At 44.2% G+C, this 16,494-nt stretch overlaps 1 protein-coding gene across 2 annotated transcripts; it reads left to right on the top strand.

The window, feature by feature from the left end:
• Positions 1-203: 203 nt before the first annotated feature.
• LOC104157775 (regucalcin) lies at positions 204-12,137 on the top strand. Of its 2 annotated transcripts, XM_009695242.1 has the most exons (6): positions 204-373; positions 3,041-3,223; positions 4,534-4,749; positions 6,256-6,387; positions 10,926-11,080; positions 11,826-12,137. In XM_009695242.1, exons 1-6 carry the CDS (start codon positions 211-213, stop codon positions 11,874-11,876), a joined length of 900 nt encoding a protein of 299 aa, XP_009693544.1. In that variant the 5' UTR covers positions 204-210; the 3' UTR covers positions 11,877-12,137. The 2 variants fall into 2 exon arrangements, with proteins under 2 accessions (XP_009693544.1, XP_009693545.1); XM_009695243.1 differs by lacking the exon at positions 4,534-4,749 and having other exon boundaries at positions 211-373; positions 11,826-11,876.
• Positions 12,138-16,494: the final 4,357 nt, after the last annotated feature.

Raw genomic sequence — 16,494 nt, forward strand, 5'->3', positions numbered from 1 at the left:
CGAAGCGGGCTATGGGCGCAAGCAGCACAAATAAACTCCGTTGCTTCGTGAGTGCTCTGTACAGGTAAAACCCCTCTGGGTTGAAAATGCGGCTCTGAACCGGCCGCTGAGACGAACGCTGATTTTCAGCACTCGGACCCGGGGGTTGATTTTTATATATGCGTGCTCTCGGCAGTCATTCGTCAAACCGGCATGATTTTCTCTGCAGGCATGTCATCCGTTAAGATCGAGTGCATTGCCAGCGAGGGCTACGGGATTGGGGAGTCGCCTGTCTGGGACGCGAAGGAAAGCGCGCTCCTCTACGTGGACATCACGGGTAGAAAGGTGTGCCGCTGGAGCTCGGTCACCAAGCAAGTGCAGGCCATCTCCGTGGGTAAGGAACGGCTCGCCAAAGCCTCCGCCAAACGCCGGAGGTGTGCGTTCGGACTTGGTGCTGGCTCCCTGCCGAACACGGGCAGGGCTGCTGTAGGTGGTACGGCTGCGTCCCTCAGCAGCTGCGTGGTGCTTCTTCTGGAGACCTTTCCCTGAAACCTGACTTTCCTAGGCCAAGATGGGCACTGGGGGCTTGTCCTGTGCATAGACACAAGGTACTGGCCAGACTTAGTCCTGAGCACTTTTCTTATGATTTTGTGCTGTTAAATTACGTTTGAGCTACTTCTCTTTCCTGTAAGTTGTTCGCAACTGGCTGTCTTTAGTTCCCTCCTTGTCACAGAGGTAAAGTTCTGCTGTTGACATCTGTGGGAGTTTTGTTACCGATTTGAATGAGCAATGCCCATAATATGTCTTTATTGGAAGAAAATTTCCCATAACAATTTAAGAAGATATTTTTTTAAGGTAACAGTGTCACTAGCTGAAGTCTCAATAGTTATAAGTATTTATTCCAGAAAGGAAGAGATGTGCTAACTCTCATAAAGAAAGAGATGCAGTTTAATTCTGGACATGGTAATGTAAATATTTATCCGTCTGAGGATAGCTCCTTAAATGGCTTAAGTACTCGTACTTATTACTTTCTCATGTTTAGTAACACTTGGTGAAAATCACTTATTTTTGCCCACCCATAAGTTGTTCACATAGAATCATTTAGGTTGGAAAGGACCTTTAAGATCATCGAGTCCAACTGTGAATTATTCATTATTCACAGTCAATTGATCTGGGCTTGTCTGCCCTTGAAATTACTGTAGTTACCAGTTTTAAGATGAGAGAAGGCCTGATAGTAATTTTGGAAACATTGCTTCCCAAACTTACTTCCCCTTACCTTAGCTGAAGGGAGCGTGCTTCTCCCTGCCTTCCCCCCCGACTCGGACCTACTTTCGAAGGTGTAATCTTTTACATGTGGCCTATCTGGAGGTGTAGAAGGGATAGTAGCTGAAGCAGTTACTTTTTTTTTTTTTCTTCTTCCTTCTGTTTCCTCTGGTTAGTAATAAAATAGTAATGATTAATAGCTGTGCCTTTGGGAATACCACGATTAAAAGACCAAAAAAACCCCAAACACCCAAAGAGTGCCATGTGATTAAAAACAGCAGGTTGATGTCCAAAGCGGGAACCGAGAGAGAAATTACTCATTACTGAAGCTTATAGAGGATTACAACAACCCCACACTTAGCAACAACTTCAAATGTTCTTTTCAACTCCATAGGGAAAACACCACTGCATGCGTAACTGTGACCAGGGGGCAGACCTTACGGTCAGTTTTCTGTTTGGTGTAAAATGATGTTGCACATAGATCAATTCCTGTGGCTGGTGCTTTACAAAGCCCTCCGGGGTGGCTGTGGACGGAGCTGGGTGCAAGGGCCGATACGCTCACTTGGGCTGTGTTTGTGGGGGAGAGAAGGAGAAGGAGAAGTGGTACCCACTTGCCCAGCATAGATGAGCCCAGGCCACCAGCAGCCTCAGCAGTGCAGTCGTACATCTCTAGCTGAAGGAGCTTGCCAGTCTTGAGCTTGCCATCAGGTGTGCATCTCAGGTGTTGGGGGCAAATAGCATTCGGATTTCTGGCACGGTGGTACCACTGCAAAGGGAACAGGCCATCCTGAGCCAAGAGCAAGCAGCCAGAAAGGAGCAGCTCCTCTTGGTATCAGTGGCTGGTGATGGTTATAAGTGTTTGTGAAACTATTACTTAATTATACCTCTGCAAAGCTATAAATAGAAGGAATGATTTATTTTTAAATTAGGAAGTTGATAATTAGTCCCATGCATGTTAGATATTATCCCAGACTTTATTGCCCTGTTTAAGTTGTTATTCCTTATATTGTGTCTGATTGTAGGCTTTTACAGAAATGTTATCTTCACACTCATTTTTCTTCTTTTTTTTTTACTAGTTCCTTTATAATAACCTGCAATTGAGGTTTTACCACATAATAGCTGAAATGAGCGTAAACGAACCATGGAGCACTTACTAATTTTCTGGTTTGCTTTTATTGTTGGAAAGCTCTGCCGCTCCTTGGTGTGTTTTTGGTGCTGCTGGAGGGGTATCTGAACTGCACGGCGGAGTGTGGTGCAGGGGGTGGCTCTCCTGTCCCGGTGCAGAGATGCTCTCTGTCTCCATGACTTACGACTGAATGGCTGTGTAGGGCTGATTTACCCAGGAGCTGTGCTGAACAGAGTTGCTTCATAGGTCTTGTGGCAATCAATTTTTCCCTTGGGGAGGCGGGAACCCACACAGTAACCTGTTGCAAAAACCATACATACCTTTATCTGTCCCCCCTTCTATGCTTTTTTTTTAAAGCACCTAGCAGAACCAGGTGCTGGTAATGGTTATAGCTTCTGGGAACAGGAGTAATACTCAAGTTCCCTGAGTTTATATGTCCCAAACTAGTGATTTTCTTTGTAGCAACTTTCCATATGCATTAAGTATGCCCTCTTTGCGTGAAATAATCTATTTCTATGTGTTTAAACATCAGTTTTGTTGGTAGAAAAGTAAGTTGTTTCTCTTGCCTGTAGTCTCACTGAGTTTGGTGTGACTGCTTGTGTATCTGAAGTGGGCAGAAAAGAAATGTCTCTCCGTAACACATACTGCTTTTCCATTTCACCCTGTTTCTAGATGCTCCCGTGAGCTCTGTGGCTCTCCGGAAATCTGGGGATTATGTCATCACCCTGGGAACCAGGTTTGCTGCTTTGAATTGGAAAGAGCAGCTGGTAACGACCATTGCTCATGTGGACAAGGATAAATCAAACAACCGATTCAATGATGGGAAAGTGGATCCTGCAGGGAGGTATTTTGCAGGTATGCTGCAGGCAGTTCGTTCCTGCTGCTCCCTTAGCTTTTGATGACAAGGTGCAGTGATCAGTGGTAGATGCAGCAAGCGTTCCTTCATAAATAAATGGTGGGGATTTTTTTGTTGTTGCCTTCAAACAGTTTAATCCCATTTACAAATCTATTTGTATCACTTTAACACCATCTAATCAGGACTGTTTTTTTAAAAAGAGGCCCGCTATTCAGAGCCTGCCTAGTTTAAGACACTGGCCTTGCCTCCTCCCTGTTGGCAGGCTGGTTTTGAATACTGGCAGAGTGCCAATAGAAAATACTTTTCCAGTGAGAAATTTGTACTATTGTGGGTTTTGTTCTTCATAAATCAGAATTTATAGATGATATTTCTAAAAACTCAGTGTCTTCATCCTGGAGAAGAGAAGGCTCAGGAAAATCTTCCCCGTGTGTGTAAGTACCTGATGGGGAGGAGTAAAGAAGACGGAGCCAGGCTGTGCTCAGTGGTGCCAGTGGCAGAACCAGAGGCAGTGGGCACAAACTGAAATTCAGGAAATTCTGTTTAAACGTAAGAAAACTCTTTTACTGAGGATAATGAAACAGTGGGAGAGGTTGTCCAGAGAGGCTGGGGAGTCTCCATCCGCAGAGATTTTCGAGACACAACACAGCCCTGAGTGGCCTGCGGTGGCTGACCCTGCTCTGAGCAGGGGCTGGGCCCAGATGTTCTCCAGAGGTGCTCTCCAGCCTCAGCTGTCCCATCATCCTGTCCTCCGTTTTTTTAAAAACACCATTCTGTGCATCTGCCGTGTAGTTGGGTCCCCAGACTTACCTTGATTTGCCTTGCTTAACTTGCATTTGCCCAGTCTCTCAAGAACCAGTCTCAGCTGCCAACTTCAAACCACAAAGATGAGATTTGTTTTTGAAGAGGCTTTAGTAAGACATTCTGAGGGAGGAGGAAATTTTTTTCCAGTCTTCTATGCTATACAAGATGTTAAGATTTGTGGGAAGTTAAATGCTGACCACAACTTTCTTAATATTTGAATGACTGAATAAAACATTTTGCAGAAATCATGCCGCACACCATTTCTGCCGCAGTTCAACAAAAAAACAAAGGTTGAATTTTGTCATCTTCTGCTAAAAGCAAGCACGTTTGAAATCTACCTTTCTCTTTTGATTTGAACTCGGTTTCTTCCCCAAATTTCTGAAGCCCCCACGCTACTCCCTTCTACGTTGGCAGTGCTGTGGTCATCACAGCGAGGGGCTGCCACCAAACCTGGAGGAGAGCCCATTATTCACTCTGAACCTGCTTTCTTCCCTTCGCCTCTGCACAGGTACGATGGCTGAGGAGATTCGACCTGCCGTGCTGGAAAGACACCAGGGCTCTCTGTATACGCTCTTCACCGACCTCTCAGTGGTGAAGCACTTTGATCAGGTGGACATTTCTAATGGACTGGACTGGTCGCTGGATCACAAAACCTTCTTTTACATTGACAGCTTGTCCTACTCAGTGGATGCCTTTGATTATGACCTCCAAACTGGAAAAATTGGTATGAATTGTTGTATTCTAAAATAATTGTTTGTGCCTAAAGATTGTGATGTTTATTTCCATTCTGGTTATTATGGAGAGATGATCAGAGCTTTGGGGGCACTTTGTCAGAAACCTCCTCAGAACACAACAACAGAAGCCATATTAACATACATCTGCGCCTGCGTAGGCTTCTAGCTCAAACTAGTCAGAGGCTGTTGGCAATACTATAAAGTATTTAAATTGCATGGCAGAGTTTGAGTAGTAATCTGGACTACTGTTACTAAACGCAACAGGTATCTGATCTTGCGTAAAAAGGGCAAAGTGTTTCTTGTATGGCTAGATTTCGGTGTCTGTGTGTTTGTTATACTGACAGCATAGGCAAAGTAACAAAAAGCTCGTGGTCTTGTGTAAAACCTCTGCTAGCTTCTCTAGATTTTTTTTTTCACCCTGTTTTGTTTTTTAAAATATAAGCTCTTAGATGATCCTGCAGACAGAACTAAGCAACAGTTGGAAAGCAGTCACTCAAAAACTTCTTCCTTCATTTATTTAAAACAAAACAAAACAACCACTTAAGGGCTTCTACAAGCTTGGGCAAAAGAAGAATTCCATTGACTTGGACTAATAACCTGCTTTTGAGTACATGGACTGAAGTATTTTGCTTTAAAAGAACCCTGTCAATTTAATACTTAGTTTTAAGCTGTGACTTTAAAGTCATTTTAGGCATAGCATCTTGTCCCAATGTCTCTCTGCTATGGCTTACAACTGAATTTTTCTTTAGGAAATAGGTCGGTTCTCTGTCTCACCCACACTGGCTCGCTCTCTTTCTGTGGGCAATCTGACAATCCCCAGGAGCACAAAGGAAACTCATTAAAAATATTGCTACATATGAGAAACATTGAAGATGTCAGAGCATAAAATAAACAATGTTGGAAAGTTGGATTAGTTTTCTTTAATAACAGTGGATAAAAGTTCAGATACAGTTGTTTGTTTTTAGGTTGACAGTATGCTTTTGAAGTTGATGTTTTTCCTAACTCTCTGTTTATATAAACTCTCAGTTTATATATCTGAAGGTCAGTTTTGTGTTGTAACAGTGATTATTGGCACGTTCCAGCAATCTGTTTGAAATGTCTCCAGTTCTCTGACTGGAAACAACCCATACGTGAAATGATCCAAACTGTTTTTAAACAAGTAATTAATTTTCTGAATATATATAACATTCATTTATTCAGTTATTAATTTAATATCGTAAGTAGGGAGCGTGAGTGGTGCAGTAGAAAAGAACACCAGAAGAAAGGATTACACTTTCAGTGGATAAAAACTGATCCACAGGCTTTCATGCTGAGAAACAACTGTCTTAGGAAATAAATAGGGCAGCAGACACTATCTATTTCTTTCATATGAAAAAACTCAGGACTTCATCACAGCTTTTGAAAATAATAGTACAAATAACTCTGCTGGGCTATGACTGATAAAAATTTTAACAACTGTCTGACTCAGTTTTGTTGTGGTTTTTCCTACCCTGCAGGCAACCGTAGGAGCATATACAAACTGGAAAAAGAGGAAAGCATTCCTGATGGGATGTGCATTGATACAGAAGGCAAACTCTGGGTAGCTTGTTATGATGGTGGGAGAGTGCTTCGTCTTGACCCTGAGACAGGTAAGTCCTTGCAAAGGATGGACTGGACTTCTGTGGGTTTTTTTTTTAAAAAAAAAAAAGAAAAATCAAAAAAAGGAAGAAGCAAAAGCAAAGAATCGGAGGTGTGGTTCTTCCTTTTTTCCCCTCATAGAAATGGTATATCTGCTCTTTTTAAAACACTACTCTTTTTTTTTTTTTTTAATGTCCCTCTCAAAAGTTAGCTTTGTGAATAAGTCATCTTTGTTCCTAGCCTTTGCTGTGTTGGAAAAGGTAAAGTTGCTGAGAAGATTACCGTTATATTTGTCAATTGTTTGAGTTAGCATCCCCTTGCATCCTCCAAACTTAAGATCCATGTTTACCTCATTGATAAATGATGTGGAAGAAAATGGATAAGCCATGAAATAGCAAAGATGACTTAAGCTATTTTTTTTTCTTGTTTCTTCAGCATAGTGTATTATTTTGGGCAGCCTACTGAGGTTAATACAAGTCCCACATGACACTGATGCCAGCAATGTGTTTTTTTTATTGTTGAAAAGTATTTACAGAATAAATTTTGCAATTTAAATAATAAAAAATATTTAATGAATTCCACAGCATTTTTTTTATCATTCCCACAGTAATGTCTTGGGTGTGCCCATTGTCTGAGCCTGTCATTCATTGCTGCTCTCATTTGGACTTTGGTGGTCTGCCAGGCATGATTTAGTCTGGGTAAAAAATGCAGTAAAGTGCTTCAGGGAGACTGAACCACGGTGTCTGCAAGGAGCCAGTGGGTGAGAACGGGAGCGTGATTTTGACAGATCCCAGACAGCGCAGGTTTGCATAATGCAGCATAGGAGCAATGGCATTGGGTTGCATCTGGGGTCTCTTGAACCCAAGTCCAGCCCTCACAGAAGTCTTGGGGTTTTGTGGGGCTGCAGATTCAGGGGTCCCGATGTCCCTTGACGCCTGCCACCTCTGCGGTGCGCAGCGACCCTGGCACACACGTGCACCGGGCAGGTCAGGCTGCAGCCTCACTTCTGACTCCACTGGCACCTCTTACTTGAGGTTCGGGCTGTGATTTTCCCTTCACCTTTTGATTTGTACCCATCCAAGTTCTTGCCAGCCTGCGGGACTTCCTCCTGTCCTGCAGTGTCTGCAGCCCTAGGAGGGGGAAGCTCCAGCTGGGAGATCTCAGCAGCTGTGGGACCTGTTTCTGGTCCCGCATCCTCCCGCTTTGGTGGGCATAGCACTCCTTGATGACCTCTGCCAGCCCTTTGCATACCCTCCTGGAGCAGTGAACTCTACCATTTTTTTCCTCTCTGGTTCACTGTTTCTACCTTTTTCCTCCCTGGCCTTCACCTTCTTCCTTTTTTCACTTGTTTTCCCTTTCCTCCTCCCTTTTGGAGATGTTTTCTTAAGGGAAAGCTAGTGGGAATAGTGTCCATAAGCAGACGCATACAGAGACTGTAAGAATAGGGAGAGCAGAGTACATATCCCAATTGCATTCCCAGCTTTCAACTATGCTCAGCTCAGGGTCTTTCAGAGCTGGATGTGATTTCAATGTATCCTTAAGTACCAGTATTTCAACTTTCTGTGAACTTGTTCTGTCTCTCCTCGCCCATGTAAAACTCCCAGCATCTGCAGCGAACAGTAGCAGGAATTTTCAGAGGTTAAGTGTCAGAAAGCCACCTTCTTTGTGACTATCTCATGCTTATCTACCCTCTCTCTGCCATCATTTTAAAGTAGTATCTAACATCTGCAAGTTGCTGAATTCTGAGTGAATTGTAACTATTTAGGGAGATAACCCAGACAGGTTTGAGGAGAACTCCATGAAAGCCTCTCTTTTAATGCACAATAGCTATTAAGTGTGGCTTGAGTGACTGTCAGCCAGTTGCAAATATATCTACTGATAAAGAGCTCATCTAAAGCACTGAGGGATTCTCAGGTTTCACTGATAGCAGAGCTTGGATTACGGTTTTAGGGGAATGGATGAGGAAACTTGTTTGTTTGGCATCTTTTCTAAGTGAAGGTTTTGAGGTTCAGGGTGAAGCAGCTTTTCAGGTCTAGGCTTCTGTAGCCTAGATAGCTGCTGCCTTGGGTTCAGGATGTGCTACAGGGAAAGGCTGTGATGACTGATCCTGCTGGGTTTGCAAAGGGCTCAAAAGGAATGTCTGACTTGTACGTAACCATGTCTTGTCTTACCTTCTGGTCACTTAGTGACCTGCTAGTTTTATGCAGTCATGTCTTTTAATTAGGAATTAAATATTTTCCAGATCTTCCTGATGAATGTATTTTATATCCTTTGATTGTATGGGGTCTAAAAGATTTGCTAAGTTTCTCTCTTCTACAGATACCAAGCAGGTGGATTTGAGAACGTCCAGGTGTAGATTTTCTTGCATCTCTAGGAAGACCTTGTTCATCTTTAGAGCTTTGTAAACAATGTCTTCTGGGCCATTATCTGCTGAGTTCACTCTGCAAGTACAGTTAGGGTCTCTTCCCTTGTCTCTGGGGCTCATGCCTCTTCTACAGTGCGTGTTTTCTCCCTTTGAATGCCCTCCCCACTCCTTTTCTCTGGGACTTGATGTCAACCAATTTCTAGGGTGGCCTCTGGAGCATTTTATAAGCCGCCATGTAGCTGTGTAATCCTTCCGCTGCCAGCTGACTGGGTAACCACAAAGTGCTGCTAGAGCCAGTTGGCAGGAGTGTTGTCTTGGGACTCGTACTGGTCCTTGTCACTCCCAGGCAACAGACGGGACTTCTTCTCTCCCAGTTTTCTAGATATTTTGAAAAATCTGCTTTTCTAAGTACCTAAGTACCAGGTAACCAGACATGCAAATAAGCTCTGACAATCTAAATGCCATTACACTGAATCTGATTTATTTTTTTTTTTTAACTTTGATTTTGATTTTTACTTTGGCCATTGTGGGTCAAAGTGTGTGCCAAATAAGCATATTATACAGCATCAGGAATCCCAGAGTGCTGAAACGTCCCTGGCTATTGCATACAAGAGGCTCTTTCACCACTGCTCACTTGCTGTTTTATTTATTATGGGTTTGAAAGACAGTTTAAAAATATCCAGCTCTTATGTCAGGGCTTTCGGTGAAACAAAGGCAATTCCCTCTCAGCCCTGTATTCTGGATGTGCTGGTTACATCTGTACTAGCAAGTAAAATGGATCCGCAAATGTCCTTTAGTCTTGCAGCATATGGCTAATTGTAGCTTATTCTGCACAGCCAGGCTGTTTTCCCAGACCAAAACAGAGCCCAAACTGTCTCTGAGGTGCAGCATATCCAAGTAGGTGGGACAAAATTGTGCCTGAACTGCACCGATGGCTTAATAATGTGGTTCTGCTTTTTGCCTGTGCCTATGCCCTGCTTAGTGTTGTGGTACAGGTGGAGCCGTTTGGTCTGTGCTTTTGTCAGTTTGTTGGGGTGCTGCAAGGGACCAAGGCACAGCTTGTTGGGTGAGGGAGAAGGTTTTAGAGCATGTAAAAAGGAGGACAGGTGCTTGCTTTGATAAACACCTCCTGGGAAATGGTGCCCCACTCTGAAGTTGACCCAAAACTTCTCATAGGTGTTATGTGGAGCAAACTTTGCATTTTTTCTTTCTCCTTGTAGGATTCCCAACATCCAAGTTACTCTCCAGCTATTTCAACACACCGCTAAACAGTTACTGTAAGGGGACCGAGCCCTTTACACATGCAAATCAGGGGCCACAGAAATTACAGGTTTTGTAAGGAGATTCATGTGCTTTAGCATATTTCTAGAGAGAAAAAAATCAATTGTAGGTAAATAAAATAGGCATGATGGGTATAAGCACTTATTGGCCAGAATTAGGAGGAGTTTTAGAAAAATCTGCTGTAAGGTGTTTTGACAGCCTTCTGGTTTGGGCCGGAGACAATCTGTTTACTACTGTCATTAGGATGGTACCTATTTGTTGGCATAATAAATGCTTATTGTTTATGGTAGCGCTAGTTTCTTGTAAACTTCAGATGTGTCCCATGATCCCTATTTTATGCAAGCTTGATTTGAAAGGCTATTGAAATTTCAGGAAAAACTTCTAGGACTTAATCTTCCTTAACTGCAGGCGGTAGAGGTGAAGCATGAGTTCCACCTCAGTAGTGTTGCACGAGGTCTGGTCGCTCCAGGCTTCCTTTGTAGTTAAAAGTAGAAAAGTCAGCAGGTCTAGGACGTGATTCATGTGACCTATTTTAGGGAGGAATTATAACCCATTTCCATTGACTGCATGGGCAGCCTAGATGATGAGCTTAGATACAGATGTCTGTGCTGTCGAGGTTAGCATTTAATTAGAGGAGAGGCTGGGATTGGGAGTGGGATTTGTTTGGTATAACTGAGACTGAAACTTGTCAAATGATAGATCGTCAACAACATGGTTTACAGAAATCTGGTTTTTCCCTGTCACGGTGCTCATCAGTATGCTGGAACTCAGCATGGGACCTCTCCCTGCCCTGGTACCTGCTTTTGTGGAACACTTGGCTCCACGCCGGTTATTCTCAAGAATTTGTTTAAATTTCTTGTTGTAAGTAGACGAACAGGAAACAGCATGCATGTTTTTCTGTAGGAAAAAGACTCCAGACTGTGAAACTTCCTGTTGACAAGACAACTTCCTGCTGTTTCGGAGGAAAGGATTATTCAGAAATGTATGTGACTTCTGCCAGTGTTGGGATGGATAAAGAGTGGCTTTCACGACAACCGCAGGCTGGTGGGGTTTTCAAGGTGAATGATACTTTTTCCTGTCATTTTAGAAGGCCATTTTTTCCCTCCTGCGTTTTTCAGGGAGCAAACCAGAGGGAGTGGTGGGACGCAGAAAAAGGGTGGTTGTTAGAACATCGGTCATATATGTTAAGCTATTGTTTGTATTTTTGGTTCCTGTTGCAGGACAAGAAAGTTTAAATGTATTTAGAGATTTGAAAATACCTTTGGGTTTAAAATTTGTAACAATGCTGATAGTGCAAGTTTTCTATGCCATCAGCTCTTTCTACTTCTCCCCCTCCCAACACAGTTCGAGTTTTCTGTTTATTATGGAAAGGATGTGTAAATACGTCTGTGTTGTAATCAATGGCAGATAAAAGCATCTGTTTTTATTTACTTTCTAGTTAGTTATAACTAAATTATCTCTTTAAAAATTTGTCACCTTGGGGTTTGTTTTAAAGCCCTGCTCTTCCATATGCATGCATACCAAAGGTTATATTGTGAACTGCAGAATTACAGCTTAGTAGGATTTGAGGGGAGGCTTTTGGGGACTGGACTCTGGCCTGCCATTACTGAGCTTTAGAGAGAGCACGTAGGATGAAGTTCCTGGCTGTGATGAGCTGATGTGTGCAAAATATAGTAGGGTGTCAAGTTGGAGGACACAGTCCTTTCTAAATTAAAGCATGTCTAGTTGTGAAAGAAAAGCAAGTGTCGCATAGTGGTGAATTATTGCACTGATCTCTTTTTTTTTTCCTCTCTGTTTTAATAGATAACAGGGCTAGGGGTGAAAGGAGTCCCACCACATCCATTTGCAGGCTAAATATATGCTCTTCAGAATGCATTAGAGAAGAGTGATGTAAGCAAGACAAGTCGGAAGGTCTTATTCTGGTGTTCAGCATCTTTTGCTTTGAAACCATAACATAATTATAATATCTCATCAGGAAAGGATGAAAAACTGCTGAAATACATGGAATATTTTAAAACTGATCTTTTTTTGCCCCTTCAAACTCTAAATATCTGAAGGTGATTTTTCTGTTGTACTAAAAAGATTCTCACCCTAATAAACTACTGAATACTGTAATTTTCTTTTATGATTAAATAATGGTTTTATATATTTTTATTGTTTATTCTCCCATCTCATTTGCAACTTATGATTTATTGATTAAACTACTGTCTCTTTTACATATTTTCAAAGTTCCTCATAAAATATCCATTTGTGGTCTTACCGCCGTTTTAACTGGAACTTCATTTGTCCCACGATGTATTCAACAACTGAAACATTAGTATCTATTACTGCTCAACTGCAGCTTCCTTTTTACATTTTATTTTTAAGGCTCAGCTGTGCTTGTGCTTAAATTAACTCTGATCGACTGGAGTCCATCATCATCTCTCCGCAATGCATGTCACTGTGTTGCTCATTTTGTTAAATATAGACCCAGATTTCTGGGGTCAAGAACCGTATCTTTGTCCATCCTCTGAAGCTCTCAGCCTGTTCTGGGGAGATCCATGCTGAGAGGAAAGCATCAGGCATTCTGGGCCATTAGTACATTCTTGCCCATTAAAAGAAACCATCACATGGACGTACCTCCAAAAAAACTCCCCCAGAGAGGCAAGAGGGGCCCGCATGCCCAGATGGCCACTGCTTCTACAAATGTGCAGGAAAGAGGAGTTTTATTTTAATTTCTTCACAGCACCTGTAGTAAATGGCAAGCTTATTCACTGGATTGCTTTTTTGCTGGTAAATTCAGGCCTGTATGTGCTGAAACAACTCTGATGTACCTCAGTTGGTTTTTAAACTCTAGATTTTGCTCTTGGCATGTTTCATGTTCCCGTATTTGTGCACCTCCACCTTCATGTGGAATAGCTATCCGTCCCCAGGCTGCTATATCAGGGTAACCCACCGACTGCCCAGGGAGCCTGTGGCTGTGCGTTTTCTCTGCAGGTAGCTCCAAAAATCGGTGCCTCATGGATTTCCAGTGCGTCTCCACAAGCCTGTTGGGAGTTAGTTTCTCTGTGCTGCATTGGCTTGTGTCTGCTCTGCCCCGAGTGCAGAGCGTGCGACTCAGCCTCCTCGTCCCTGGATCACACCAGGGCCTTGGTGTTGCCAAGAGTTTGAAGGTGATTTTGTGCAAGTGACTGTTTTCCCTCTTTAAAGCATGCTGGGGCATGTCTCGGCAGTTGGAAAATCAGGAGGTTTAAGCAGACTCACTTCAGGGCAGAAGATGAGTGTGAGGCGGTGAAGGAAGCTGGGGCTTGTTCTTTGGAGTGTCCACCATCCTTCATTTATGTGCTACAGGGTAATCTCAAAGCACGGTCGAGGGAAAGTTTATGAGTTGAGGAAGATGGTGAATGTGGCGAATTTAGGGCTCTGATCTCACTGAAGGCATGAACCTGGTGATGACTGCAGAACCGTGCCGTAGGGCTGCTGTGCTTGATCGCTAACGGACATTCAGAGATGCAGCTGAAAGGAAGTAGTCATAAACACAAATAAGCTCCCTCTACCATCACTGTCGTGTCGCAGAGGTTCCTGCACCATGAGGTTTTGTACCTGTGCTCACCCTCTCCCCACCGCGATGGCAGTAGGGTGACTGCCAGCACCACATAGAGCAGCTGCTGATCCTTTTTTTTCTTGTTGCTGTGCTAAAAAGGTAACAGCAACAGCTTGTACAGGCATGAAAGGCCTGGTCAAAGATGAGTTTGTCACTGCTGGCCAAGATGCACCCAGGAGACGTGGGGAGGACGTGGCTGCTGGAGCCCCTCATCCTCCATGCCATGCGTGGGTGGCCCTGGGCAGACGTCCAAGGCACGCGTGCCTTTGTGCTTGTGAGCGTGGGAGCGGGAGCAGGTAAAATAAGTTTCTGCAGACATTTTACAAATGCCACCTGTCCCTTCTGTAAGAGCACCCACTGGGCTTTGCTCTGCTGGTTTTGTGCGCATCACATGAGCAGGAAGAGCCAACTCTGGCAGGAGAGTTGTATTTGTAACGTTACCAAAATACCCCGCGAGCGCGCCTGGCCACAGCCTCCAGTGCCGAGGCCGGAGCTGCTTCCCGCGCCCCAGCCCCGAGGAGCCCAAACAGGTGATGCCGGCGTATTTTGATTCGAGTCCCATGACGGAGCACCCGATCTGGCAAACGAGCTGAGCGGTTGCCAGTTACCTCAATTAGGAAGGCTTCCTGACTTTTGCTTAATCCCTCGTTTATTAATGGTGCTCGCCTCTTTGATCAAAGACTTGCACTGATTTCAATTAGGGTTGAGCAAGAACGCGGTGACAGGAAAGACTGTATCAGGAGGAGCAGCTGCTCTGCCCTGAAGGGTTTCTTCACCCTCGTGACCAAAATCTATAGTCACAGGTGAAGCGTATTTATTCCCAACCAAGCTGGAGAAAACTCAAGTAATCCTTTGCTGGCAAAATTGCTCTGCCAAAATCAAAGCAGGCGGCACTCACAGCCCAGGCAGCTCCGGTTCTTCCCATCTCGAGCAGTGGGGAGGGACTAGGCCCTTCCTACAAAAGGGCAAAGCCGCAAGAAGGTAAGCCTTGGCTTCACTTCTGGACAACGCTGTCAAGTGGGACATCGCTGGGGTGAGTAGCTACACCTCTGCCTGCCTGGAGTTTTTAATAACTGTGTCTTCATTAATTCTAACAATGCCTGTTGCCATCTCCAAGAGGGAGACAGCTGCAGAAGATGACTATCTAGGTGAAGAATGACTTTAAGAGATCAGGACAATCAAATTATACGCAAAGTGGAGTTTCTAGAGTAATGAAAGCTGGGGTGGACCCTCAAGGGGAATAAGCAGCATAAGTGTAATTTGGGGAGTTGTGAAAAAAAGAGGGGAGCGATGGATTTACTAAATATTGGCAAAGCCACAGGAACGATTTCAGAGCTATTGTCTGAGCGCATGCCTGTAGGTAACAGAAGATGAATACAGATATTCAAATACCACATTAATACATGTGGTGCGCTAATGCATTGATACCCTCTCCCAACTACACTATGTTGCCAAAGCCCAAGTACTATAAAAAGAAGTGGTAGGAGTTGCATCAGAGGAGACCAAAGCAGTGGGAAAGGCGAGAGGAAGTCACCCCAGAAGGAAACGCTGCGGTGGGGCGTCAGCCAGAGGTACCGGTGTGCATGGCCGCCTTTGGCCGACTTCACTATGAACTTATGCTTTGCAGCCCAGCAACGTTCGAAAGAAATGAAGTGCGTGGGAAGGGCAGGCTCTGTACATTGTGGAAATCATTAAAAGAATAGCTGGCTGGCTACATGCACCTGCTGCTGTGGGGTTACAAAGCCTTCGAGGTGTGTCTCCTCCTAAAGTGACCGACCTCTGGAAGGGTAGACATGGGGGATGTTGAAATGGCGTGCCGAGGGTGGGAGATGTGATACCTGTGCTGGTAGTCTAGAAGTTGGTGGCGTAGGAATAAGAGATGGTGCAAAATGCAGTGGGGGCATCCCCAGAGCATTTGCAGCCCCCCAAGTAAATGAGAGATGTGCTCGGGCAGTGTTTTCTCAGCTGCTGTCCTGCCTAGCACCGCTGATGACCCAACATCCCAGCGCTCGCCAGGAAAGCAGCACGCGGGTTTTTTTTTTAGTTGCAACGAGGCGAATTCTTCATCCCTCTGCCTGACTTGGTTTTACTTTGCCGCAGCCTGCGGTGGGGAGGTCAGTCAAGTCACCAGAAGAAAAGAGCTGAATGGGAAATGCAGTTTTGTCCACCAAAATTCCTTTCGAAAAAATGCTTTGGGATTGGAAAGGATGACTTTTTTTTTTTTCTGCACTTGAGAACTGGCTGCTTTTCTTATTAAATGAAAGCATTTAAAATGATCGTAAACCAGAATTTTCCTTTCAAATATGTCTTCCAGCTGAAAAAGCTGTGCAAAAAAATGCATATCATTCAGGTTAAAAGAAGGAAAGCAGAGAGTAATGTGAAAGATGTTGTGAGAGCGGGCAGAGAGAGAGGGTTCGTGCTGAAATGAGATGGAGCCAACGGCTCGGGCTGGGAGCCCAAGGAAAGCTGAGAAGGGTCCTCAAGGCACCCACAACCACTTCGCTTGTAGCAGCGACCTTGGCAGGACTTTGACTTGGAAATATTACTGGCTTTCTCGCTATAAATGTTTGAATTTGTCTCTGGCTTGGGGCTGTAATTTTTTAATCTCCGAATTTGGATCGATGGTGGCTATGATACGATAACACTAGGTCTATCTTGCTTATTTGCTTATCTGGGAAAAATGTTCATCCCGTGAATCATTTGAACGTCAAATGAAAATGTCCATTAGAGTCTTGCATGAGTAAAGAACTGCATAGCTCTTGCATGCTGGTTGGGGGCCAATTCCTCCCCGGGGGCTTCTGCCCTTGCCAGCGCGGTGGGGGCAGCACCGGCCAGCAGCACCCTGCCTCCCGCCTCCCCCCTTGCCGCGGCAGGCAGGGCCCGGAGAGG

Source organism: Cariama cristata, unplaced genomic scaffold (assembly GCF_000690535.1).
Source record: "Cariama cristata isolate BGI_N322 unplaced genomic scaffold, ASM69053v1 scaffold20402, whole genome shotgun sequence".
Taxonomy (NCBI): domain Eukaryota; kingdom Metazoa; phylum Chordata; class Aves; order Cariamiformes; family Cariamidae; genus Cariama; species Cariama cristata.

Coding starts and splice junctions, on each gene's coding strand:
- LOC104157775 (XM_009695242.1), top strand. CDS start 211: ATGTCATCCGTTAAGATCGAGTGCATTGCCAGCGAGGGCTACGGGATT. Junction 3,224..4,533: donor TGCAGGGAGGTATTTTGCAG/GTATGCTGCAGG, acceptor GCCTCTGCACAG/GTACGATGGCTGAGGAGATT. Junction 6,388..10,925: donor TCGTCTTGACCCTGAGACAG/GTAAGTCCTTGC, acceptor GTTTTTCTGTAG/GAAAAAGACTCCAGACTGTG.